At 38.2% G+C, this 26,061-nt stretch overlaps 2 protein-coding genes across 8 annotated transcripts in view; one reads left to right on the top strand and one right to left on the bottom strand.

Annotated features, from left to right (window-relative positions):
- Positions 1 to 17,001, top strand: part of LOC129731488 (CLIP domain-containing serine protease B4-like) — a 57,460-nt gene extending 40,459 nt beyond the window's left edge. The window contains exons 1-5 of one of the 3 annotated variants that reach the window (XM_055691548.1): positions 14,821 to 15,491; positions 15,568 to 15,718; positions 15,778 to 16,144; positions 16,206 to 16,456; positions 16,544 to 17,001. In XM_055691548.1, coding sequence (XP_055547523.1) covers positions 15,664 to 15,718; positions 15,778 to 16,144; positions 16,206 to 16,456; positions 16,544 to 16,848 — 978 coding nt within the window. In that variant the 5' untranslated portion in view covers positions 14,821 to 15,491; positions 15,568 to 15,663 and the 3' untranslated portion in view covers positions 16,849 to 17,001. Of the gene's footprint in view, positions 1 to 14,820; positions 15,492 to 15,538; positions 15,719 to 15,777; positions 16,145 to 16,205; positions 16,457 to 16,543 lie in introns of those variants that run through there. The other 2 variants (XM_055691547.1, XM_055691549.1) reach the window with 2 other exon arrangements.
- Positions 1 to 26,061, bottom strand: part of LOC129731486 (protein outspread) — a 272,875-nt gene that overhangs the window by 71,719 nt on the left and 175,095 nt on the right. The window lies entirely within an intron of this gene.

Below are 26,061 nucleotides of genomic sequence, written 5' to 3'. Positions count from 1 at the left end.
TGTTCGTCTCGAATCCGGCCGGTACAAGATGTAGAGATGCACAACGAGCTAAATGGTTAGATCAAGTGGAGTAAGATCTTGGAAGTGTGGGTCTCAAGAAACTGGAGACAAGCTGCTATGGACCGAGGACGTTGGCGTAACATTGTGACGCAGGTGAAATCCTGAGGGATGTTTCATCAGGAAAGTAAGTGAGTAAGTGATATGTGTTCGGCGGGAGGACACTGACTGACTGAATCACGATCGCGCAAGCATTTATATAATAGTAAGTTGCTGCTATCTCTGTGCGTGAAGAGATATTCTCTCAGTTAAAAGAGTATCGCAAGTGCTTGTAGTTGAACGAGGTACGCAACGAAGGGTGATGCGGTATTGGGCTATTAAGAATATATCTTCCTGGTACTTTAATTTAAAAAAAAAAAGCATGTCGTAGACAGGGAAATCGGGGGTTCGAGTCTCGTCTGGATGGCCCTAAGCACCAATATACATACTCACACATTCGCATATACAAACATATCCACACACTCAAACAAATAAACTGATGTATAATATACTTATACAGATACATGGGGGTATCATTTACATATACAGATACATGGGGGTACACAAGGGGAGAGGAACGCATTCTTGGTAGGGACCGGACAAAACATAAAAATTTTGCTTCAGCTATGAGACAGAATCGTCGCGTCTTCGATAATGTTGATTGATTTAAAATGCATTATGCCTTTGATATTCATTTGGCATTAATTGCAAAATTGTCCTATATATTTTGATACATAATAAAAATCATTAGTGACTTATGGAGTAGCAAGACCGTCCATTTGACACTGAGATTTTAAAATTCAGATTACCCATCTCTGAAAAAAAGTAAGTGAAATTGAAGAGGGTTACAAAAACGCATATACATACAAAAAATACTCAGTTCATCAAACTCAATCAAGAATATTGAAGAGAAAGGCAGGTTGTGAGAAAGAATAACCTAAATCAATGACTATTATGTGGCAGAACAGAATAAGACAAACATTGGTTCAGCGCGCTCACTCACTCTCAACACGAGCTACGTTGCAGAAGGGATAATAAACAATTCGAATTCGAATGTTGTACTCGAAATGACCATTGATTGAACGCTAATGATAGCCGTAGAACAGTTAGGGAAGGATCATACATAGATAACTATGCAGTCAATGCTTAATTATGAAAACGTGTAACGAACAGTAGACATAGGCATAAAATCGGACAAAATCTTGCAGTTTGGTTGTCCGCTCGAATTTAAGCGGAACAGTAAAACCATTATTTTAACGATATGTCTGTTCATTACCAATTTAACTCTGACCGGTTACACAAATCATGATTTCGAATCATAATCAAGGCAACGTTAAATCGATTGTGGAAATATTGTGGTGAAAATTTTTTTATTGAGTTTGCGTTTGGAGATTATCTATTGGCATAGAGTTTATGGTTGAGTTATGTTGTTTATGTAGTACGACCCAATTGAGCTTATAGAGAACACTCTTGGTAACAATGAACGTAAAATTGCGCTAGTAGATAATTATGGAATCAGTATGTGAGCTAAAGTTCCAAGAACCACGTAGTTACATAATATTGTACATCAGTACAATGATCCAAACGGCAAACCAGCATCACTGTTGTTATCTAGTTGGCTCAATCATGCACCATGTGGTGAGCATAATGGACACAATTCTCACTAATGACTCTACTGATTCCCATCTAAGCCAACATTACAGAATCATAAAATTGTCACACCCACAAAACAAATTAGAATCGTGAATGTGACAACGCAGAAGGAGCAAACAGAGTCTCGAACTTGGTTTCGGTTTGCACGAACAATGAAGACATTGGAATCGAATTGAAAGGTAAGCGCGAGTTACAATCAACAGCACATAAAAAGAATCTTCTAGACTTCTGAATATTCCATATGACACGTCTCAGGTTTTTCTATTGGAATTCTTACGACCAGTCGATCAAACCTACCGACTGGAATGAAACTCATCTTCAACATTTACCGTATATCCTATAGCTATGCTTTACTACGCCAGGCCAAGCCCCTGCTAAAGCAAAAAATCGTCGTCTTCATCGATCGCGAATACTTCAGAAACATCACTTTATGAAAGCATTATTGTGAATGACTAGTGGTGGAAGCGCGAAACTATCACAACACTGATTTCGAATAGGTCAATTGGTAAAAGCAGTTTAATTGGTGCAATGTGTTGCTGAATAATTTCAAATAAAAAATGAACGTTATAATTTCCATATACCTAATTTACATTTGACTAAACACTATTTTCAACACTAAATCTATGTTAAATGTTCGACTTTAAACTTTACTGAATTTAAAAGAAACAAATATTCCGAGAGTAGCGACAGTCGTCAATATTTTTTACTGTCAGACAGTATTTTTTACAGTAGTCTACAACCGATACTCAACACTCAATGCGACGTAGTCCAAAAAGAGTAAAAAAGTAATCGTTCTTAGTTGAATGAAATACAGTGAAACGATAAGTCGAAGAACTTGACTCCGAAAATAGCCCCGCAAGAAATCGTCGTATTATCAAGATTATTGCGTGTATAATAAAGATTAAACCAACAATTTTCAACAATCGAAAGTATGATTATGAAGAAACGAAAAATGTTTTGCATAAATGGTCGCTATGCAAGTAACACGAACCAAGCTTCAATTTTTTCAAACTAATTTATTAATACTGGGAGCATTCCGTAATGCTAAGTTTTTTTTGTTTTAGTTAAGTCGAAATAATGAACTAAATTGAAATTTTCGCTAGCTTCAGAAGAAGTTTAGCTGAAGTTTTCATTGAACATTCGTAAAATTCGTGGAAAGTGTGAGTGTGGAGTTTCACGTGAAAATTTTTTGCAATATTTAGAATTTACGCTTGTTTACAAGTACCCAACGGTAAAATACTCAACGGCTTCAACATGTAATAAAGGATATTTAGTTTATGGTTGGATTTTTACATATGAGCGCTATGTGAATAACTTGATTATTGTGTTTTGAAATCATCACAGACAAGGTTGCTGTTTTTCAGACAATGAGTCAGATTTCTACCAAGTTTTCGTTGCGAAAAAAGATCACCACGTATAAAATTCTGCAACTGTCATTGAAAATTAAATGACAAAGTTGCCTTTTGTCACAAAAAACAACCCAGATTATCAGATTATAGCATGGTTTTCCTGCTAGACTTTGGTTGAATCCTAGTGACAACCCTGGTAAAAGCAGACATAAGTTTACTTCATATAGCTCAGAGATTTGAAATACTCAACTTTTAATTATAGTTTTTCTTCATATTGCATCATACAGGCTGCAAGAGACAACAAATAATATTGAACATTCCAACATAATAAAATGGCACCGGCTGTTATTTGTTATTACATAATCAGTTTTCCTTTACTGAAGCGAGATCGGGCCAAGTTCGACTGGTCGGCCGTTGCCATCAGCTAACTTCGTTGCGACTCGCTCGGGTTGAGTTTCGATGAAACCCCCAGCCACTTGTGGCACTCCGATCTTGAACATAGGTATGATGGAAGATTGTGAGAGCACTTCATCTCTGATGTACCGAAGCATCGCGCAGTGTCTGTGAAGGGCGCGGAGTAGACTTGCGAATCAACGTAAAAATACAAATGGGAAAAAACAAGTGTGAAACAATCTTGGCACAATTGACATTTTCGTGCAGTTGAGATTTAGTGATCCATATTGTCGAGAGATGAGCATCTATTCGGTCATAGCTAGTTAAGACTCTTTTCTTTTTCTAAAACCGTATACTGTATGCTCATAGGAAGGACATGGTAATCACGTTTTGCAAATTTTTTGCAGCTATGTTTAAACCTTGGCAAAAAGGTCTTACTTTTAGCTTGCAGTTTAGAAAACATCGCCACAGCTTTCAATGCTGTCGTGACTAGATTTTAACTCGAAGGACAGTATTTTTTGCTCACTAAGTAAGCGCACAAAACATTGTCACATATATCAATCTTTTAAAATAATCCTAAAGTGATCTCTGCGAAACAAATGGTACAAAAAAATTTATTATGATTGTTAATGAAACATCCCACGCTGCCTCGCAAATCGATCCAGACAAATTATTTCTGATTTAACTGAAAGTTTACAATTGGCGATGCTCCAAGAATGCGTAAGATTGTTTGAAAATTAAGAAACTGAGAGAATGAAATTTCGTGATATTTCCCAGCAATTCTTTCAGCAAGCTGTACATCATGTATTGAACTCAAAGTCAATTTGCGAACACGATAATCAAACCCTTCAGGCTTCGATTTAAAAGTCAGCTTTCAGAATGATTTCTTTACGTTCATATATGGAAAATGCAATAAAACACTGAAAACGTCAGCAATACGCAAACGTGCAGTTGTGCTTGGAGCTAATAAGCAACAGATTGAAACATAACCTATTGATCGGCAAATGAAAAAAAAAATACGAACAGTTTAAGCAGAGGAATGGCATTACTACTACAGCATAATTCTTCGGCTGTTCGCTTATAACATTAATTTTCTGACTGCAATTGCTCTCACAGTGCAAAAAGACGATTGATGTCTGAAGTGAGGCGGTAGGTGAACGTAAAGAACATGACCATATGCATTGCGAGTATTTCGTTCTTTTCTTCATGATAACTAGCTGCGTTTTTCTCCTTCCAAATATTACATTGCATTGCACTCTTCCAGTATACCCTGACAAGAGATGGAGCCTTCACCAGTGTTGTTACGTAATTGTAGTAATAATGGGCACGATCGGTGATTTCACTGGTATCTTCGCAGATCGGGAATACAGACGAGGCAGGTATCCGCGGTGGTAGCAGTAGTGGTAATAATATGGTGCATCAGTCTATCGTGATGTTTGCGGGACTCGCGAAAGATTTCTGAGCCACCACCCAGCTTTTCTTGAGCGGAGTTTCCAATTGTTTTCTGAATAGCCGAGGTAGGATGACTTGAGTCAGGTCAATGATTGATAATTGCCTTCTTTCAACATTGGCATTGCCCACATGATTTGTTTATTATTTGAATATGCACGTGTGCTCGCATTAGCAAGCACTTAAATGCCAATCCGAAAAGTGAGCGCATAGATATCTGAGCGCGTTATTGACGTTCTGATGTTTCCTCTGCCGTGTTGGTATTGCTGTTGTAAGTAGTTGGTTATGATTAGTTGAGCCCTGAATCAAACCAGAAATATCGCGGGCAGCTGTCAGCAAAAGACAGCTGACCGCGTTATTTCTGGTTTACAAAAGAGGTTGAAAAATAAAATATGATCGATTACAAACTTCAATTCAACATACTGTGATCGCAAGTGAGGCAATAGCATGAAACAGGTGTTTCCATGGAAGGAAACGAACACTATGTACTTGAGAAGGAAAATCTGTTTATTGCCATAATGTGACGAATAAGGAAGCTGATAGCTGTCAGCACAATTGGTATTTTTTTTTTGCAAAATTGCATTAAATTCGGTAATTAGCCGATAAAACTAGAAGAAAAATATGGAGTTTTACCTTTATGAGCAGTATGGTATTGTTGCCTTCTAAGTGGATTCGCTCTTCTAATTATTATGATCAACGATTAATTATAGTGATCGGAAGATATAAAATACTACACAGCATTGATATACTGCTGGTGGCATGGCGATCCAACAGACTCGGTTTCCTTCCCAAAATAGATGCGAATTTACGTAACACCGACAGTTTAACTGTAACCAAACCAGCTGGGATGGAAGTCAATGCGGGTTTCGGTCGAGCCACGGCGGTTGTGTTTTTTACCGATTGGATTTGCTCGCGTAATATCGAAAATGAGCGATATCTACAGATGGCCGTCATGCTTAACTTATGTATTTAATAGTAGTGTGAGTGAGGTTTGGTTTCCCGTCTTACTATATTCGAGCGATCAGTCAGCACCGCCGTCGATAACGATCAGTTGATGATATGAGATGTGATGCGTGATCATGCCAAAAAAAGGAGTAAGAGCAAAATTCCCTTTGAGAGTAACTTTCATAAATTGACCAGGTTACTTTGGACAAAATGAAAGTTGTGTTGACCAGACACAACTAAGTTAGCTGTATCCAGCAACCGGAATTGCTACCAAAGCTGACGTGGTGCAAGATTGAATTTAAAGCCCGGGTTTTCCACAGCAATGGAGAAGTTTGTCTAGGCTCTAATCTATTCAATTCGACCACCAGAGGTTTTCTGTTTCTGTTTTAGAATACTTGTTAATTTTTCGGAAACATTGTATCAACAAATTTGCTATTTAACTTGGAGAACATGTCGCTTGAAACGCAGTTTTAATACCTCTTATTTCCATGACTACAGAAACAATGGTATGACTATTATATTAGAAATATCCCATAATGTTTAAAATCAGTTATGACAAAATTCCAATTTACCTGTCCTGTTTGGGGAAATGACGGGATTATCATTTTCACGATAGCAGTTTTCGATATACACCGTTTCCAAGATATTCTCATATTCATTGTTATGGTTAAGCTATAGCCCTTTAACACAAATGAAAAACCTGGGAGAGAAGCGTGATTATGTCTATCGGGCCATTGAAAGGTACAGTGACACTTCCTCATTGAATGACCGGAATAAATACGGTTGACCACGTTCAGCTAGGAACAAGCAAGTGATTCAGATTGAAAGGCAATGGATTCGAAGAACATCGAACCGCTCTGTACGTAAAATGACCAATGATCTTAAAATCTCTAAATACCCCATGTAGAACGTTCTCAAACAACATCTGTGATGCCATCCTGATCAGTTAAAAATATCAGGATTATATCAAATCTTGATATTTTGTTACCACCATTTTGTATCAACTTGTGTTCTAAACTTGGTCTCGTTGATAGTTAAAATATCAAAATTCCTATCAAAATTACTTACTGATTATTACAAATTATAGCAAGTTTTGTAAGGTTTTTGGCAGAAAAAGATCAGAATAAGTTAGAATGTATGATATTTTGTCAACTGAACAACAACTTTTGTTAAAAATATGCTTTAAAAAAACACACTTTGAAGTGTATGATAACAGAATTTGATATGATTCTGTACTTTTTATCATTCTGGTATATCAAGAATATTACAGGCTTTGTTATTTCTATCAAGTTCAGGTATATTTGTGTTACTCGTTTGTTATAACCGTTTGAGCGGAAAGCCTTCAGGAAACGTAAAGTTCACGGTGCTAGGATTTGTAAATTGAGGATTAAAGGTCGTTTCTTCAACTACAGCATCATCAACGTGCACTGCCCACACGAGGCGAGACACAACGACGAGAAGAAAGCGTTCTACGCGCAGCTGGGAAAGTGTGTGACGGCTGCCCTAGGAGGGACGTGCAAATTATCATCGGCGGCATGAATGCTCAGGTAAGACGAGAGACAATATACAATCCGGTGGTTGGGCTTTCACGCTGTATCGAACGACAACGGTCAACGGTACGTAAACTTTGCAGCCTTACGTGTTATGTTAGTCCGGAGCACCTTTTTCCCCTGCAAAGATATCAACAAAGCCACCAGGAGATCACCCGACCAACGTACAGAAAACCAAATCGACCACGTTCTAACCGACGGGACATGCTTATCCGATATTATCAACGTTCGCACATATCGCAGTCAGTGATGGAAACAAAACGAATGTGAGGCAATCGTCGTTTATTCATCACATGTACACTTCACGAAGTGTACAGGCCGTGACTAAACTAGAATCCTCTCAACCCATAATGAAATGATGATATGGTGCATAGGTTTCTGGGAGAAAACAAACACATGACTAGATTACATCAGCTCTGAGAAGCGATTCGATCGTTGCGTTTGTCTCTCCATAGGCCGGCAGTTAGGGGAAGAAAGGATAGGAACAGGAGAATATCATGTCGCCTGCACAGCAGCAGATGTGTGGTGCGGTGAGAGGGAATGTGTGGGGGAAGGGACTACTTCGGCAGCGGTTGAGTTTAAGCGAGAATAGGAAGGCATATTCATTTTCTGTCATTTTCTTTATTTTTCTGACAAAAAATCATATTCATGAGTCAAATGAATAAGGATATAAGGGGCCATCCACATACCACGTGGACAGCTTTGGGGGGGTGGGGGCGAGCTTCTAAAACACGGTGGTGAAGCACTGGCTAGAGCACTGCACTGGGTGATTGACAGCATCTGGGAGCATGACACGTTAGAAATGGATGGAAAAACCGCGTATTACATTTACAAAGGCGACAAGCTGGATTGTAGTAACTATCGCGCAATCACTTATCGCAAAGGAATTCGTGGGATAATACCAGGCGGTATTCAAAAGTGCCCGCACCACTGCACCACTATGGACCAGATCTTTGTACTGCAGCAAATACTACGGAAATGCCGAGTATTCATCGACTTTAGAGCGGCGTATGACGCAATCGATCGAAAGCAGTTATGGTACGTTAGCACGCACACGGGTTCTCGGACAAATAGATAGACGATAGATAGAGTTATGTGTACGGGGACGCTCTCGAGTCCTTTCGAATTTCGTAGAGGATTGCGGCAGGGTATTGGGCTTTCATGTCTATGTTATTAGAAGAGCGGGGATAGACACGAGTGGAACGATCTTCATAAGATCCGACCAGTTACTAGGCTTCGCCGACAATATTGACATTATGGCACGCAACTTTGAGGCGTTGGCGGAAACGTACAGCAGACTTAAGGCAGAGGCCAATCGGGTCGGACTAGTCATAAACACGTTGAAGACAAAACACATGAGAAGCAGAGGCTCGAGGAAAAACTCTGTGAGTCTCCCATCACGGATTCTGTTTAGAGATGATGAAATCAAGGTGGTAGAGACGAGTTTGCGTATTTGGACTCACTAGTGACCGCCGACAATGACACTGGCAGAAAGATAGAAAGACGTATTATGGCCGCAAATTACGCTTCGGTAAACGATTCGATCGGACAATAGTCGCCGATCCACAAAGTTGACCATCTAACAACAACAATATCACACGCTAGTCTCGAGAGCTAATAGCGGTCTCGATCAATTAGATTAGTTGAGAGAATTCGTTATCGATCTTGTTTTCAGCACATTTTGGCATGTTGTAGGATAAGTACAACGATACACCGTGTCCCAGTGCTGAGCGGAGAACATTTCTAGCTCGCAAAGATCCTCGACCTGATCGGAAATCGAACCCGATATCACAACCGTGTGGAAGAGCTAGCCGACCGACATCGCTAACCACAGAACCACGGCGACCACAAGTTGACCATCTACAAAACTCTTATTAAACTGGAAGTGCTCTACGGTCACGAAACATGGATCTTGCTCGTAGGGGATTAGTGTGCCCTTTCGAAGGGAAAATGCTGCGTACGATGTGCACATGGAATTTGGGACATGGAGACAACGAATGAACCGTGAGTCGCATCAGTTGCTGGAGAAACCCACTATAGTCCATCTCTATCAGTCAAAAATATCAGGATTATAACAAATCTTGATATACTGTTACGAAGTTTTTGTATCAACTTGTGTTCTAAACATGGTCTCGGTTATAGTAAAAATATCAAAATTCCTATAAAAATTACTTACTGATTATTACAAATTATAGCCAGTTTTGTGAGGTTTTTAGCAGAAAAAGATCAGAATTAGTTAGATTATACAATATTTTGTAAATTGAGTAACGAAATTTTGTTATAAATATGCTTTTTAAAGCACACTTTGGAACATTCTTGTGCATGATAACAGAATTTGATATAATTCTGCACTTTTCGTCATTCTGGCACATTAAGAATATTACAGGTTTTGTTATTTCTATCGAGTTGTTTACCCGTTTGTTATAAGCGTTTGATCGGGGTACGGCTAAAATCGGAAGGCTACGGTGGGCTGTGCAACGCGGCGTCGTGCACGGTGGATCGACCCTATGAATCTGCAAGAGTGGCGAGTGCAATGGCGTCGGCTCTTAGATACAGCAAAAGCCACACAGGCCTTTGTCTGAATGGTAAGGTAAGGTAAAGTTCACAAACTATCAGTAGCTTCGAAGACGCAGGACGCAGAAAAAAAAATATCTTTTTGGAGGAAATTATGGCTTGCAGTAGTCTCACAATGATCAAAACGATAGATTGTGGGCCAGTGCGTCTTGAACTGTCCTACAGGTCAGACGCTTTTCCGGTTGCTTGTGGACTGGTCTTTGACTGCCTATAGCTTCAAAGTTTGTGTTTTGTCAGTGTGTCTTTTAAAGACTACCTGAAAGTTATTTCCCATCAGTCTTTCTCAAGACTACCTACTTTTGAATTTAACATTTGTTTTAACTTTTTTCGTATCACCTGAAATGGCTGGACGGAAAAAGAAACCTCGCATCGCTGCGGGGAGGAAAAGAGAGGCATCTCTTTCTGACACTTCGAGTGTCTGTAGTGACAATCCATTTGATATTTTGCCTGAGCAAGAAGCTGGTGAAATGGAAGTTACCAATAATGAAACTATACAAAATATAAAATCTTTAAAAAAGGAGAAAGTTCCACCTATTGTGGTAACTATTTCCTCTGAATTTAATATATTCAAAAAGGAACTTTCAACGTTTGTTTCTGACGTTAAAGTTACCTATCAAATTGGCCGTAGAGGTGAATGCCGCTTATTAGCCGACTCTATCAAGGGTCGTGATCGTCTTGTTCAGTATTTAACTGACAAGATGTACAAATTTTTTACATATGACACCAAGAACGCCAAGCCGTTCAAGGTTGTCTTGAAAGGTCTCACCAACGATCAAACCGTTGATGAGATCAAACTTACTTTAACAGAATTACTTGGCATAGCCCCTACCCAAGTAATTCTAATGAAACAAAAATCACGAGGCGAAAACAGTCAGAGAACTGGAATTTCCCTTGTTAATTATTTAATTCATTTTAACCGCAATGAGGTTAACAACTTAAAATTTTTTGAAAAAGCACATGCTTTGTATAATGTGCGTGTAAAGTGGGAAATTTATAGGAAGTATGGCGGAGGTGAAAAGCATATCACCCAATGCCGTACTTGCCAACGTTATGGCCATGGTTCCAAATTCTGTAACATGGACCAAAAATGTCTTAATTGTGGAGACTCTTCTCACAAAAAGGACACATGTCCTGTGAAAGAGAGTAAAAATTTTCGCTGTGCGAATTGTAACGGCAACCATATGTCAAATTTTTATCAATGCCCAGTCCGTTTAGCAATTGTTAAGGCAAGGCAAGGTAAACAAAATTCAATTTCTCAATTAAAACCAACTTCAAAACAAAATTCTCCAAGCGTACCAGTGACGCATAGTGTACCTACTCCTTTGCATACCCGTTTAACTTATGCACAGGTTACAGGTAGTTCGAACATTATACCGCCTAGTGTTGGTAGTTCGAAAATGACCGTTAATATGGGTAAGCAAAACACGCTAGAAAATAATTGTACACCTGTTACTCCAGCTAATATTGCTGCCGAAAATATTTTTTCTAATGTCAACTGCCTGGGGCCTATTACGGCAGGTAAACTTTCTTTTTTGCAACAGGCAATGTTCGATCTTATGAACGCCATGTTGCAGGCAAAATCAATGTTTGAAGCCATTCAAATAGGCACAAATTTTACTATTAAAATTGTTTCTAATTTAAAATTTAGCAATGATTTTAAATAAAACAATTAAAATATTAAATTGGAATGCTCGCTCATTGAAGGCCAATGAGAATGAGCTTTTTAATTTTTTAACAGTAAATAATGTGCATATTGCAATTATTACTGAAACATTTTTGAAACCTAACATCAAATTAAAATATGATCCCAATTACGTGGTTCATAGATATGATAGGATTCAGGGTTCCGGCGGTGGAGTTGCAATTGTTATTCATCGCCGAATCAAACATCGTGCTCTTCCCCATCTTGAGACGAAAGTTATTGAAACTTTGGGAATTGAAGTTCAAACTAAACTTGGGATTTTATTTATTGCTGCAGCATATTTACCATTTCAATGCACACGCGAGCTCAAAAATTATTTTAAAGGTGATTTACAAAAACTCACCAGAAATCGTTCTAAATTTTTCATAATCGGCGATTTTAACGCTAAACATCGTTCATGGAATAATTCTCAAAGTAATTCCAATGGCAAAATTTTATTCAATGATTGTTCTTCAGGATACTATTCTATTTTGTCTCCGAATAGTCCTACATGCTTTTCTTCTGTAAGAAACCCTTCAACAATTGATTTGGTGCTTACAGATCAAAGTCATGTATGTAGTGATTTGATCACACATGCTGACTTTGATTCTGACCATCTTCCAATAACTTTTTCTTTATCACATGGATCAGTTTTAAACCCTATGAGCTCTGTTTTTAATTATAACAAGGCTAATTGGGAAAGATACAAAACTCATATTGAGAGAAATTTCAATAATGAGCTTGATTTGCAAAACGAAGTGAATATTGATTCCGCTTTGGAAGCATTAAAATGTGCAATTGTTGATGCCAGGAATTATTCTGTTCCAAAGGCTCAAGTGAAATTTGATTCATCAATAATTGACGAAAATCTTCAACTTCTAATTCGTTTGAAAAATGTCCGCAGACGTCAATATCAACGTACTCGTGACCCTGTTTTTAAAACTATTTATAAAGATTTACAGAAAGAGATTAAACATAGATTTACTCTTCTGAGAAATCAAAATTTTGAGACTAAAGTTGAAAAATTGAAACCATATTCAAAACCATTTTGGAAGCTGTCGAAGATTCTTAAGAAACCTTCAAAGCCTATTCCAGTTTTAAAAGATGGTGAACGTTTTCTTGTATCCAATGAACAAAAGGCTCAAAGACTTGCTCAGCAGTTTGAGAGTGTTCATAACTCAAATTTGAATTTTGTGAGTCCAATTGAAAATGAAGTCACACGTCAATTTGATTTAATTTCTTCCCAGAATTTTTTACCTGCAGAAATAATTGAAACTAACTTGAATGAGATTAAATCAATTATTAAAAATTTCAAAAATATGAAAGCACCTGGTGACGATGGAATCTTTAATATACTAATCAAACATCTCCCTGAGAGCACAATGGAATTTTTAGTGAAAATTTTCAATTGCTGCTTCAAAATTGCATATTTTCCCAAATTATGGAAAAATGCAAAAATTACTCCCATTTTAAAACCGGATAAGAACCCAGCTGAAGTTTCAAGTTATCGACCAATCAGTTTGCTTTCTTCAATAAGTAAACTGTTTGAGAGAATTATTCTTAACAGAATGATGTCACACATCAACGAAAATTCAATTTTTGCAAATGAACAGTTTGGATTTCGCCATGGGCATTCCACAACTCATCAATTGCTCAGAGTTACTAATATGATACGAGCTAACAAATCTGAAGGTTATTCCACTGGAGCTGCTCTTTTAGACATAGAAAAAGCATTCGACAGTGTTTGGCATAAAGGTTTGATTGCGAAATTGCAAACTTTTAATTTTCCAATTTTCTTAATCAAAATTTTAAAAAATTATCTTACTGATCGAACTCTGCAGGTTGTCTATCAGAATTCAAAATCTGATAGATTTCCTGTCAGAGCAGGTGTACCTCAAGGTTCAGTCTTGGGTCCAGTCCTGTACAACATATTCACTTCAGATCTTCCTGATTTGCCTTCAGGATGCACAAAGTCATTGTTCTGCGATGACACAAGCATTTCCGTAAAAGGAAAAAGTCTTCGTGTCATATGCAGTCGATTGCAGAAAAGTTTAGATATTTTTTCTTCCTACTTGCAAAAGTGGAAAATCTCTCCCAATGCTTCTAAAACTCAAATGATAATTTTTCCGCATAAGCCTAGGGCTTCTTTCCTCAAGCCAAACAATAATCACGTTGTCAAGATGAATGGGGTTATTTTAAGTTGGTCCGACAAGGTTAAGTACTTGGGACTAATTTATGATAAAAAACTTATTTTCAAAGAGCACATTGAGAGTATACAAGCCAAGTGCATCAAATATACGAGATGTTTATATCCTCTCATTAACAGGAATTCTAAACTTTGTTTAAAGAACAAACTTTTGATTTACAAACAAATTTTTAGACCAGCAATGCTTTATGCTGTACCGATCTGGTCAAGTTGCTGTTCAACAAGGAAGAAAACGCTCCAAAGGATTCAGAATAAAATTCTGAAAATGATTTTGAAGCGTCCTCCTTGGTTTGGTACACTCGAATTACATAGACTTACTGGTGTTGAACCATTAGAAGCTATGTCAAATAAAATTATTAACAATTTTCGACAAAAATCGTTGCAATCCTCAATTGCTACGATAAGCTCTCTTTATAGCCAATAAGTTAGCAATTAAGTTAGTTGTAAGTTTACTTCCCCTTTTCTGACAAGTAGGTTTAAATCCCTACGAATGATAAGTCCTAATTGCGAAAGCAAACAAATCCTAACAATTAAAATTACAAATTTCTAACAGTGTTGAGAAGTCACCATTTGTGATTGGACACACATACTCATTATTTACTAATATTTATCATAAATACTTAAGCTACTAACAAATCCCCCCTTATAAAAAAAAAAAAAAAAAAATAGATTGTGGGCCTACTCTTCGCAGAATATTTCGGATAGTGACAGAAATATTTCTCGGTTCCAACGTGACCCTTCAGTGATGGTTTGGGGAGGTGTTTGCAAGCGTGGCGTTGAAAAAAATATTTGGATTTGGATAAAATTGTAAAATTAAGCGTAGACAAAATGTACGGAGATCAGTTTGTGTTTCAGCAGGACGAAGTAACCCCTCACACAGCGAATCTGATTTACATATGGTTTGGTAAACCATTTTATGTTTGCTAGGCATCTTAAACTTCGCTATTCACCAGGGAGGTCCCATTTCGGGGTTCAAAAAATCAAAACTTTGAGCACTTTTGGACACCGTTAAATCAAGTCTGATTGAGATGAAATTTCGAACATTTTTGGACTAATGAACAAAACGTTCATGGTTGGTTCTTTAAATTCGCTGATGAAATTTTTTCCATACATTCAATGTCACCCTAATGCAAGTAATAATTTTCGTCCAACTCGTCTGATGTAGGGAGTAATAATAGACAGCAGCAAGAGAGCCGATGTGTGAACGAACTATTCAGAAAGCCAAAAAACATTTTTAAATTGCAAGGGTCAAATTTTTAACGACTAAAGATTGGCTCCAATTAAAAGTTAGTGTCGTTAGTGGTTTAACGGAATAGTGCCTATTAAATAAAACAATTGTCCAAACTTGCAACTGAAACGGAAACGATCTACCCGAACCAAATCACATAGAAACGTGGAATGGCTCATTCACGATCGTTGAAGCCTGTTGACTTTTCAAACAAATCATTCAAATGATAAGAAAAAGACAAGCCGAATGGGAGCTCCCCACGTTATTTCATTAGCGATGTTTCAGATGACGTAAAAGTAGAGAGCAGTAGAGTAGAGAGCAGTAGAGTAGAGAGCACATTGAATTTTCTTCAAAAGAGCATCATCAACCCAAACAAAACGTTCATTCGATTAAGATTTGGAATCCCGTTGGATTGTGATTTCCGCAGGTCAGTTGATTAGTTTAGCATAATTCCTTTATTTATTACATTTCTAGCCCTTCATGACTACTTCCCCATTCATCAGATGACTATTGAACTTCAGTGTCAGTGATTATGTGTATGGCGTACCATCTTTGTCAGTGTTCGCTGAGTGATTTTACAGTAAGGAGCTGTGTTCGTGATGGAGGGTTTTCTCTGTGCGATCGTGTTTGCTGTCAAACTTATGTATATTTCTTGTAGTGTACAACCATTAGAAACAATGACAAAATGCCATACATAATGAAATTTGTTGCAGGTGCTAATGAAACATGCGTGACTACAGAAGGGTTAGAAGGAAACTGTATCAAACTTAACAAATGCAATCAGTTGCTTTCACAATCAGACGTGGTGAACGAAATCCTCGACACGAGTAAATGCGGTTTTGAAGCGGATTATTCTACCTTGGTATGCTGTCCCAAATGGCAGAACAAGGACAGATGTGGACTTACAACAAATCAGGTTGATGGATCAGTGGATAACGTTACGTTTCCATGGGTTGTGGATGTAATTTACAAATTAAAACAGCGGTATACTGCATTTGATTGTGCCGGTTCATTAATCAACAGTTGGTTTGTATTATCAGCAGCCCATTGCGTATTGAAAGTACCGTCGAGATACAAACCGTAAGCACTTAAATCGTTTATATTAGCTATACTTAGTGTTTGATGGAATTTCCGTTTTCAGGTTCAAAATCAGAATCAATGGAAAACCTTTTCGCCATGAACATATTATCCAGAAAACTATCGTTCATCCCAACTACCTCACTGATTATTTAAACATACACAACGATATTGCATTGTTTAAGTTAATGCAAGGAGTTCAATTTAATGAATTTGCACAACCGGTTTGTCTACCATCCAGCATAGACAACAATTCAATGATGTTACAACGTGAAAGTATTCTTACAATTTTTGCGGTTGGACCAATATCGGATGGTGGGTACAATGTCTGAGCATTTTTTTCAAAACTCAGTTCGTATTGGTATACTTCGCGCATTTTTCGAATGATTCGTATTGTTTCAGGTACGACAAAACGTACTAAGCGTCTCATCTCTATGCCACTGAAAGATCCCTCAGTGTGTAATAACCTCTATCAGCCTTTGGGCTTGCAACTTGATGATGCACAGTTATGTGTTGGCGGTGAACCTAAGCAAGATTCCTGTCGTGGTGATTCAGGAGGCCCTTTGATGATGCAGCAGCAAGGGCACTGGTATCAGATTGGTATTATTAGCCTAGGGCCTGAACGGTGTGGTGGAAAGATTCCTGGAATCTATGTCAACCTTCTAAAGTATATTAATTGGATCGAAGAAACACTTGATGACAGCTAACAATAAGACAGTAATATCGAAGCGTGTTGAATTTTTGAGTGTAAGTATTCTAATGTAAATAATCAAAGAGACCTGTGCTCCCCCTCCGATACTTGTAAATTGCTAGCGTCTTGTAACGAACCCAAAACGATAAAAAATATATTTACGAGAATAACCGGCAAAAAGTACAGTAATTTTATATTTTTACCTCTCCCCTAGAAAAGTAGACGAATCACTTTGAAGCCCAAAGTTCTGAATAAGCTTTAAAAAGATCCGAATCAGTTCAACGAACTGCGTATTTGCTATATGTGTGTGCGAAATGCTAACCAATTTCACTAACCGTTCTCACAGATTTTTGTCACTTCGACCAATATTTTGATATTTTGTGTTGAATGTTTTTGCTCTTGTTAAGTCAGGATAACGTATCATTATTGGAAGTTTTCGTCATAATACGACCAATAGTATTAGTCCAGGCCGGTATTACACTTCTCATTAAGTGCACAACCGTTCTGGGAGTTGTGAAGAAGCGGTTAAACCAATGAGGGTTCTGGTCATATGTACTGAAGAGACGATTCAAGTCTTGCTAGTTCATGGACTTTTTCGTTTCCGTCAGTTACACAGAGACAGGAATAAGTTATGATGTGCATGTCGCAAACTTAAAAGCATTTAAAGTTGTTTGACTGTCGGACAAGATCCAAATGTTTTAGCATCTGTGTTTTCTGCGTAGGCATATAATAGAACATTCTAGAATTGAATGAACATCAGCTTGGAAGACCATTATCCAATGACTCTTTGGAATTGATATATTCCTGGGTCGGTTACCCCTGCTCTTACTCAATTGTTCATTCTTGTACCATTTGTGTATGAAATAATTCACCCGGTACAAGGATCAGGACCACCGTGTTGTTAAGCACCACGTCCAGGTTCAAATATTCAAAAACGTCGCTCGAAGTTTCGTCTTCACCTAGTCTTCATTTTTTGTTGCAGTGAGAGCATAAAGGTGTGCGTCTCATTGTACCCGTTATTAAGAGGGTTGAAGTATTTTCAACTTATCTTAGTCACCTTTCTCCTTTGGGTTATAAATGGGAAGATAGTAGTTTAAGGATTTTGAGCCTTCCAGTTATCGCACTTACTTACCAGTGCCACGAACAATCATTACTATACTTCGTTTCGCCCATTTCTTTCTTTATTTAAATGATTTCAAACACTCTTAATTGTTTTCACCTACATTCAAAGATTTACCTTCGCAAATGCATAACGGATCGCCCAGTAAACAATTTTGTTGTACACCAGCTTTATTAGCCGGAATCAGATTAATAGCAGCTTAACAAGCTGCAAATCAACAAAAATGTTTGTTGGGCGGACATTATATACGTTCACACTCAAAAGAAAAATCATTTGAAATGATTAGTTTTATCGAACATCCTTGGATTTCAGTTTTTGTACATCACCTCGGTTCTAAAAATACTCTTGTTGGATGACATTCGGTCATTTTCAGCTGATTTCCAGAAAAGGAAGTCGTCAACTTGGATTTCAAAATGGCGCGTGGAATCAATTTTTTGTTTCTGACCATCAGTCTGATACCGGAAATACCCATATTGGGTGGTATGCAGGCATTCTTGGCTGTTTTCCAGAAACCGGAAGTCACCATCCTAGTACTCAGAATGGTATCTGAGATGGATTTTTACTATCGACTGTTTTCCATACACCGGAAGCCCAGAAGTTAATTGCTGGCCTCTGGGCGTTATTCCGGTTCCGGATATACCCATATTGGGTAATATTCGGCCATTTTTGGCTGTTTTCCAGAAATCGTAAGCCACCATCTTAGAATTTCAAAATAGTGTCTGAAGTCGATTTTTGGCTTCTGGGCATCATCACGATTACGGAAACACCCATTTTGGATGGTATTTGGCCAATTTCGGCTATTTCCCAGACACCGGAAGTCGCCATCTTAGAATTCAAAATGGTATGTGAGGTTACGGAAATACCCTCATTGGGTGGTATTTGGTCACTTTCGGCAGTTTTCTAGAAGGCGGAAGTCGCTATCGCTGGTCACTTTTGCCTTATTTCCACCCCTCCCCCCCTCCTTTCAAAGAAGGGAGGAGTGACAAACCATCATAGATACATTTTTCACCCCCAAAAACATTCACATGCCCAATTGGTTTCATTTGCTCAATTAGTTCTCGAGCTGTGCAGAAATTTGTGTTTCATATGTATGGTACCCCTTCCTTTTTGAAGAGGGAGGGGAGTCGAACCAACATGAATGTATGTTCTCATGCCAAATTTGGTTCCATTTGCTTGATCAATTCTGAAGTCATCCAAAAATTTGTGTTCCATTTGTATGGATGCTCTCCGCTTCCAGAGGAGGGAGGGGTCTCTAAGTATCATAATAAACCTCCCCTGGCTCCAGAAACCTCTACATACAAATTTTCATGCCGATCGGCTCAGTAATTTCCAAGTCTATATACATTAGACAGACAGACAGAATCAGCATGAGCTCTCGACATGTGCGGTGTATATGCAGAGCAGGGATAAAATAAAACGGTCTCTTGGAGAGCGTCCAAAGCGTTTCTACGCTGATATGCCGAAAAAGACCACTACCAGTTCTCCCATAACATCAAACCCCTTCGATCTGTTGTCTTCGATGAAACCGATTCCGACGATTCATCAGCGGGAACATCTTATGCCAACCCTGGGAATTTAGAAAGAGGAATAATATTTCCTCTCCTAAACTTCCTCGGAAAGGTCCTAAGATTTCCCAAAGTGGAATGAAAAGTACAAACAAACCAAATAGTGCTGCGGAAAAGTAAACTCCTCCTGGGCTTGCAAATTCAAAGTTCCAGAAGGAGTTTCCAGCACTGCCAGCAACATCTAAAACCCCAGTTGTTCTTTTTGCACACCCAGTTGATGAAACTAACTCTGGATTAGTGAAATTTTCTGACATTGTAGACTGGATTTTTGAAACTTTCAATGTAACCGATCCAATTAAAATTTTTCTTACAGCATTCCTCTGAACAGTAAGGGCATTTTTGAAGCACTTGACTGCTCTCCTTGCTGATTCATCTACTTATATGAATCTCTGTTATACAGTGGAATTGTAGAATTATTATAACATAAATTGATTCATCTAAAGTTTAGATAAATGAAAACAAATGTGATGCATTTTCTTTTTGTGAAACTCGGCTTACCTCGAATATTGATCTCAACTTCCATGATTTTAATATTATTCGCCTTGATCGAGACACCCCATATGGAGGAGTACTTCTAGAGATTGAAAAGTGCTATTCTTTCTATCGTATTAACCTCCCCTCGATTCCAGGCATCGAAGTTATCGCATGTCAAATGACAAAACAAGGTAAAGAGCTTTGTATTGCCTCAATATATATTTCCTTCAGAGCACAGGTTGGGCAACGGCTGCTCTTTGATTCAACAGAACTTCTCCCCACGCCACATCTGATTTTGGTAGACTTTAACTCTCATGGCGTAGCTTGGGGTTTCCCCTTATAACGATAACCGCTTCTCTTTGATCTGTAACCTTTGCGATGACTTCGACATGTCAATTTTAAACAATGTGGAATGACACGTGTTCCGAAACCTCAAGCACGTCCAAGTGCTTTGGATCCATCCCTCTGTTCGACGTCATTACGGTTGGATTGCACATGGAAGGTAATCCTTGATCCTCACGGTATCGACCATTTGCCTATTCTAATTTCAGTTATTAACGGGTCAACTCGCACGCGACCAATTGATATTCCGTATGACCTCACACAGAATATCGATTGGAAGTTATACGAGGAAATGGTTTCAGAAGGTGTCGAGTCGATTCAACATCATCCACCACTTGAAGAATACAACCGCCTCGTGGGCTTGATTCTCGATGCCGCGTTGCAAGCCTAAACGACAAAATATCCCGGGGTAGCGATCAAAAAACCGGCCTTCCACACCGTGGTGGGACAAAGAGTGCTCCGATGTCTACACTCAAAGATCCGACGCGTTTTTGGCCTATCAGAAGAAAGGTATACCTGGCGACTATATGCGGTATTCGGAGCTTGACGCCAAGTTTAGAAACTTGACTAAAGCAAAGAAACGCGGATATTGGCGTCGATTTGTAAACGAGACATCGATGAACACTCTTTAGAACACAGCCAGAAGAATGCGTAATCTCGAAACGGTCAACGAAAGCGAAGAGTCTCCAAGTAGGTGTATATTTGGTTTTGCCAGGAAAGTATGTCCGGACTCTGTTCCTGAGCAAAACATTGTTCGCGATGCGTCTCCGGGCTACGACGCGATAGAATCACCTTTGACGATGGCAGAATTTTCAGTTGCCCTTCTGTCCTGCAACAACAATGCACCTGGGTTAGATAGAATCAAATTCAACTAGATTCTTCTAACAGGCCAAGATGCGCTTATTGAACTTATTCAATAAGTTCCTAGAGCAAAACATTGTACTGCTGGATTGGAGGCAAGTGAAAGTGATCGCCATCCGAAAACCGGGAAAGCCAGCTTCTGATCACAGCTCTTATAGGCCGATCGCAATGCTATCCTGTATCCGGAAATTGATGGAAAAAATGATACTCCGGCATTTAGACCACTGGGTCGAATCAAATGGTCTCAATTTGGTTTCCGCCGTGTCAAAGGGACGAATGATTGTCTTGCGTTGCTTTCAACAGATATTCAGCTAGCATATGCTCGCAAAGAACAAATGGCGTCTGCGTTCTTGAACTTTAGGGGGCTTTTGATTCCGTTTCTATTGACATAATTTAAAAAATGTCTGCAACTGCTCGAAAAACCTGAAAAATCTGCTTGACATCTGAAAAAATTTAGGCTTGACTTGAAAAAAAAATCTCGAGCGACGAAAGTATGCAAATTAGTACACAATTCGAGAAAGTGAGCGCAAATACAAAGAGACTTTGACGAATATTTGCAGAAACTATCGAAAATCTGTAAATATCTGCGAATCAATAAAAATCTGCACACAGACTCTAAAAATTTGCGTTTTGCAGACAAATCTGCGAATCTGGCATCCCTGGACCAGCCGTGTCATGCCGTAAGTTGCGTCGAGTTAACTGATATACATGAACAGAGATGCTGAATTAAAACAAGCTCAGCACACACCTCACAAAGAATGATTCTTTTTTGAATTTACGCAAATACTTTTCGTTTCTAATTTTTTTATTGATGTTTAATTGTTAGACTCATGCCACACTGACATCTAGGTCATTGTTTTTTGAGTCGTTGAGGAACAGAGTGGTCTATGTACATAAATCGGTAACACGTAGCATATTACATGTGATAAATAACATATCACTTGTTCTGTACATGTCACACGTGATATGTGTGTGTTCTGTTTCGGACGAAATTTCAACACAATCAGCTTTAAAGTTCGATTTTTCGAAATTTTCTCAATTTCCCAACTTCAGCTTCTTGAGTAGATGCGGTTTATGCAACAAACTCATTTCCGAAAAAAAAAAAGGTCTTTAGATCACTCTGTTCCGCAACGGCTCATTTATTGTCATTTATATTGTGATGAATTAACATTTTTATTTGTTATATCCCATAAGTAAAAATATAACCTTTCTTTATAGCGCATTTTATCATTATACTCTCTGTTTGGAGTAATTGCAATGTTCAACTTTTTGCTTTTAATAACTGAGATTAATTGTTCCTGTTTTCATTTCCATCCAGCAAATTTATGAAAAAGTGACAGTAAACTACTGCTAGAGGCCAATTAACGCTTTGCTCACGACAATCTTCGTCGCCATTGGCTGTCTTCGTTGACAGCCGTACTGTAGCGCCCCATGACATAACAAGCCAGCTATGAATGCACTTCGGCATAGTACCGCGCAATAAGTGAGAAACAAGCTAGCGAAAAAAAAAAAACAAACAATTCGTGACAAGTGAAAATCAATGAAAGACGAAGGCGAGAGAAGGTGTTGTAAACCTGACAACCTGTGCGCTGTACCTCTTCAAGAGTTTTACTGCTACCGAGAAACAGCGGGGGCAAGGCGTACATCAAACACTTTACCCGTGCTAATTAGCCGTCATGACAATGCTTCTTTTGTTTATTTATTAGTATGAATGTTTAAGCTGTTGCGACGAGTCTCCAAATTGCGTTTATGTAATGGACGTAGGCCATGAATCTGCTTCAGGGAATAAGTCGCACTCGAACCAGGTCCCTCGAGTTCAGCAGGGGTCGCACAATGTTTTTCACGAACTATGCTATTGGACGCAATGTGGCCGATTGTGCATCTAAAGTGAGCCTAGATAGTTTTAGTTATATCTATTTACTTATATTTTTGGGTTAGTAATCATAAGGGATCATTTCATATAGAATACATAGACAATTTCTTGAATGTCAACTAGACATGAGATATAACTAGATTTAGCTACTGACAAAATTAAGCTGATCTTCTCATTAGTTATGAAACCGGGAAGTTTCGATCCGATTGCACTACAGATTAGACTTTCCGGACTCAATCATTCTTAGGTTTGTGATCAAAATTTTGAACAAAAATTTAAAAACTTATGTTCATAGAACACATTGAGATGAAACAAGCAAAGTGCGTTGAATTCTGACCATTTTTTCGCACATCTTTAAAAGTGCTAGAAAGTCATCATTTATGATAGGCCACATAACATGACTAGCTGACATAATAAACAAAGAGTTGTGCATTTTCATTATTTGCTCATAATCTTTTATAATATGTTGATATATGTGGCCATTGCGTTGTAGACAGAATAGTAGAAAATTAAAGTGATCTAAATTGAATATTTGTTGAAAAACAAAGAAAAAACACTTTATGTCATAACACGTTTCATTCAAATTATCTCATCCATTTGTAATCGACCATATGACTTCCATGACGCAACGAATTCTTCCAATTTCCGAGGGCAAAAACCTTTTGCCACATTCCATTTCAACCATGTAGAAGGCATAGTCGACCAAAACTGTGTAAATAAAAGCGAAAGGTATCCAAAAATAGTGTTACAGAGTTATGTTTCGCTTTCTGCTCTATATCTCCTTGATTCTCTGTCTTCTTTGTACCGAACCCGAGAAATCAATAGATAAAATCATCCAATAATGAAAAAAAAAAATGATTGCAAAATTGATTTGATTTCGATTTCAACCATTTTTTTGGGGGAGTGCGAGAATAGCGATGCTTGGTGGTACGTTCCCAGCCACAATCTTCGACTTTTCTCCATCTGGATGCGCTTCTGTTTCGCTTTGCTGGCAAATCGCATTTCGGCCGATGAAGCAATTTCATTTAATCGCGATCCGATTATCGATGAATCATCAGTTTTGATTTCATCGAAGCATCAGCAAGTGCGAACAGTTTCCTCTGTTTAGTTCTTGTGTCTCACCTCTCCGCGATGTGTACGGATAGGAGGAAGATTTGTTCCATTATGTAGCTCGCGTATTTGCGCTGTTGCGTCTCGTACCTTTTGGCTGTGTCGTTTGCTGCGAGAGTTTGGATCTAAACAGCTCAACGGGACCTACGTCGAGGGATTCCGTTACTACTCAAAGCGCGAGAACATTCAGTGCGGAATAACTGGCCGCTTGATGTTTACCTACCTTTAAGGGGTTATACACCTTTTCAGTTTTCAAAAAACCGAAAAAAAATTTATTGTATTATCTTCAAATACAACATCTTGATAACATTTTCACAAATTTTCATAAAGATCTGAGCAATAGGAAGAAAGTTAGAGCGATTTGCAGCGCGCCTCGCCACGGCCGCATAAGCTAAACTTGAAACTTTACACGCGATTATCTCGGAATAGTGTTTTCCGGAAAATGACTTTGCCGTGATCCTGATTGCGGGAAAACTACTGAACCGATTTCCTTCATCTTTTTTTTTTAATTTTAGTTATTAAATTCGCCGGTCCTTGAACGATCGCTTTTTGAAACATACAGTTACATTTTGCCGCAAAAAAATTTTTAATGCAATTTTTAGCGCTCAAAACGTGCATTTTTTGGGAAAAACGTTCCCATTTGCACTGAAAACAAAATACTCATAAAAGCGATCGTTCAACGACCCGGCACACTTCTAAACTAATGAAATAATATGAGTTTTTTGATTTCGGTTGACCCGCTGAGTCTCTATCAGGATCACCGCAAGCCTCTGCAAAAAAAAAATAGCGTTTCGGGGAAACGGCCATTACTCCAGTTATAATTGGTATATCTCAAAATCAAACGTATTTATTTGTTGTTGATAACCTGTACTTTCAGAAAAATACCCCTTTGATGCAATGAAAATGGTGCTATGCACTTAAAAATAGATTCAAACTTCCCTCATATTTCTCGACCAAGAAGGTATATAACCCCTTAATCATTCAGCGATCATTCAAAGCTGAATCGTTCTGTTGAAGTGGTGTTAATAAAATCGAGAAACAGAGCAAAACCAAGTGATGTCGAAGAGAATAATAAGCGATTAGGGCTACATGGTAAGAAAGTGTGAAAACGAAATGAACAAAGATTACATTTATCATCAGCGGCTGAATTAACCGTTAGAAAGCGCTACTATTCTCATTTTCATGAGCTTCTATACATCGTAACTAGGAGTTCTTTACATAAGAAATTAAATGAACATGAAAACATGGTAGAAATTGAAAAACTGTAGTGTTTAACACTTTCACGCAGTAACTTCCGAATATAATTAATCATCGCGCATTCCATATACAAAGCTCATTAGATTGAATTTAGTACTATATTTGAGGCCATTTGTGGGCTCCTACACAGATCCACCTTACAGTCATCCCAGTATTATGGGTCAACCAGTATTATGGACCAGTCTGCCGTTTGTATTTTAAAATACAAATTGAAGATTGATGGACGTGAACAATATTTATCTATATGCGTTTTGTGCGAAACCCCTGCACCAATGAGCTAAACTTCTAATTTTTGAAATAAATGTCGGTAGACTCTCATCAGCTGATAATTTGTTGTTGTTTTCACCACATTCGCAAAAAGTCAGTCGTGGAAAATAAGGCTAGAGTTCGTGTAAAACATCGTTATTTTCATCAAAATGAAAAGAACTATAAATAATTACTATGTATTTATCGAATTATGAAGTATCCGCTCTGGATTTCGCATTTTCACTATTTTTATACGCTGCTAAATATTGGCCCTTAATACTGGTCACAAAATTTGGCTTTCCCAGTATTATGGGCCACCCAGTAATATCGGCTAGGCTATATTTTGTGTTAGTTTTTAACGCATATTAATGACTTTTGATA

The sequence above is a fragment of the Wyeomyia smithii genome, chromosome 3, assembly GCF_029784165.1.
Source record: "Wyeomyia smithii strain HCP4-BCI-WySm-NY-G18 chromosome 3, ASM2978416v1, whole genome shotgun sequence".
Lineage (NCBI taxonomy): Eukaryota > Metazoa > Arthropoda > Insecta > Diptera > Culicidae > Wyeomyia > Wyeomyia smithii.
Note: the sequence above shows the minus strand (reverse complement) of the source record. Positions and strands in the feature narration are given on the sequence as shown.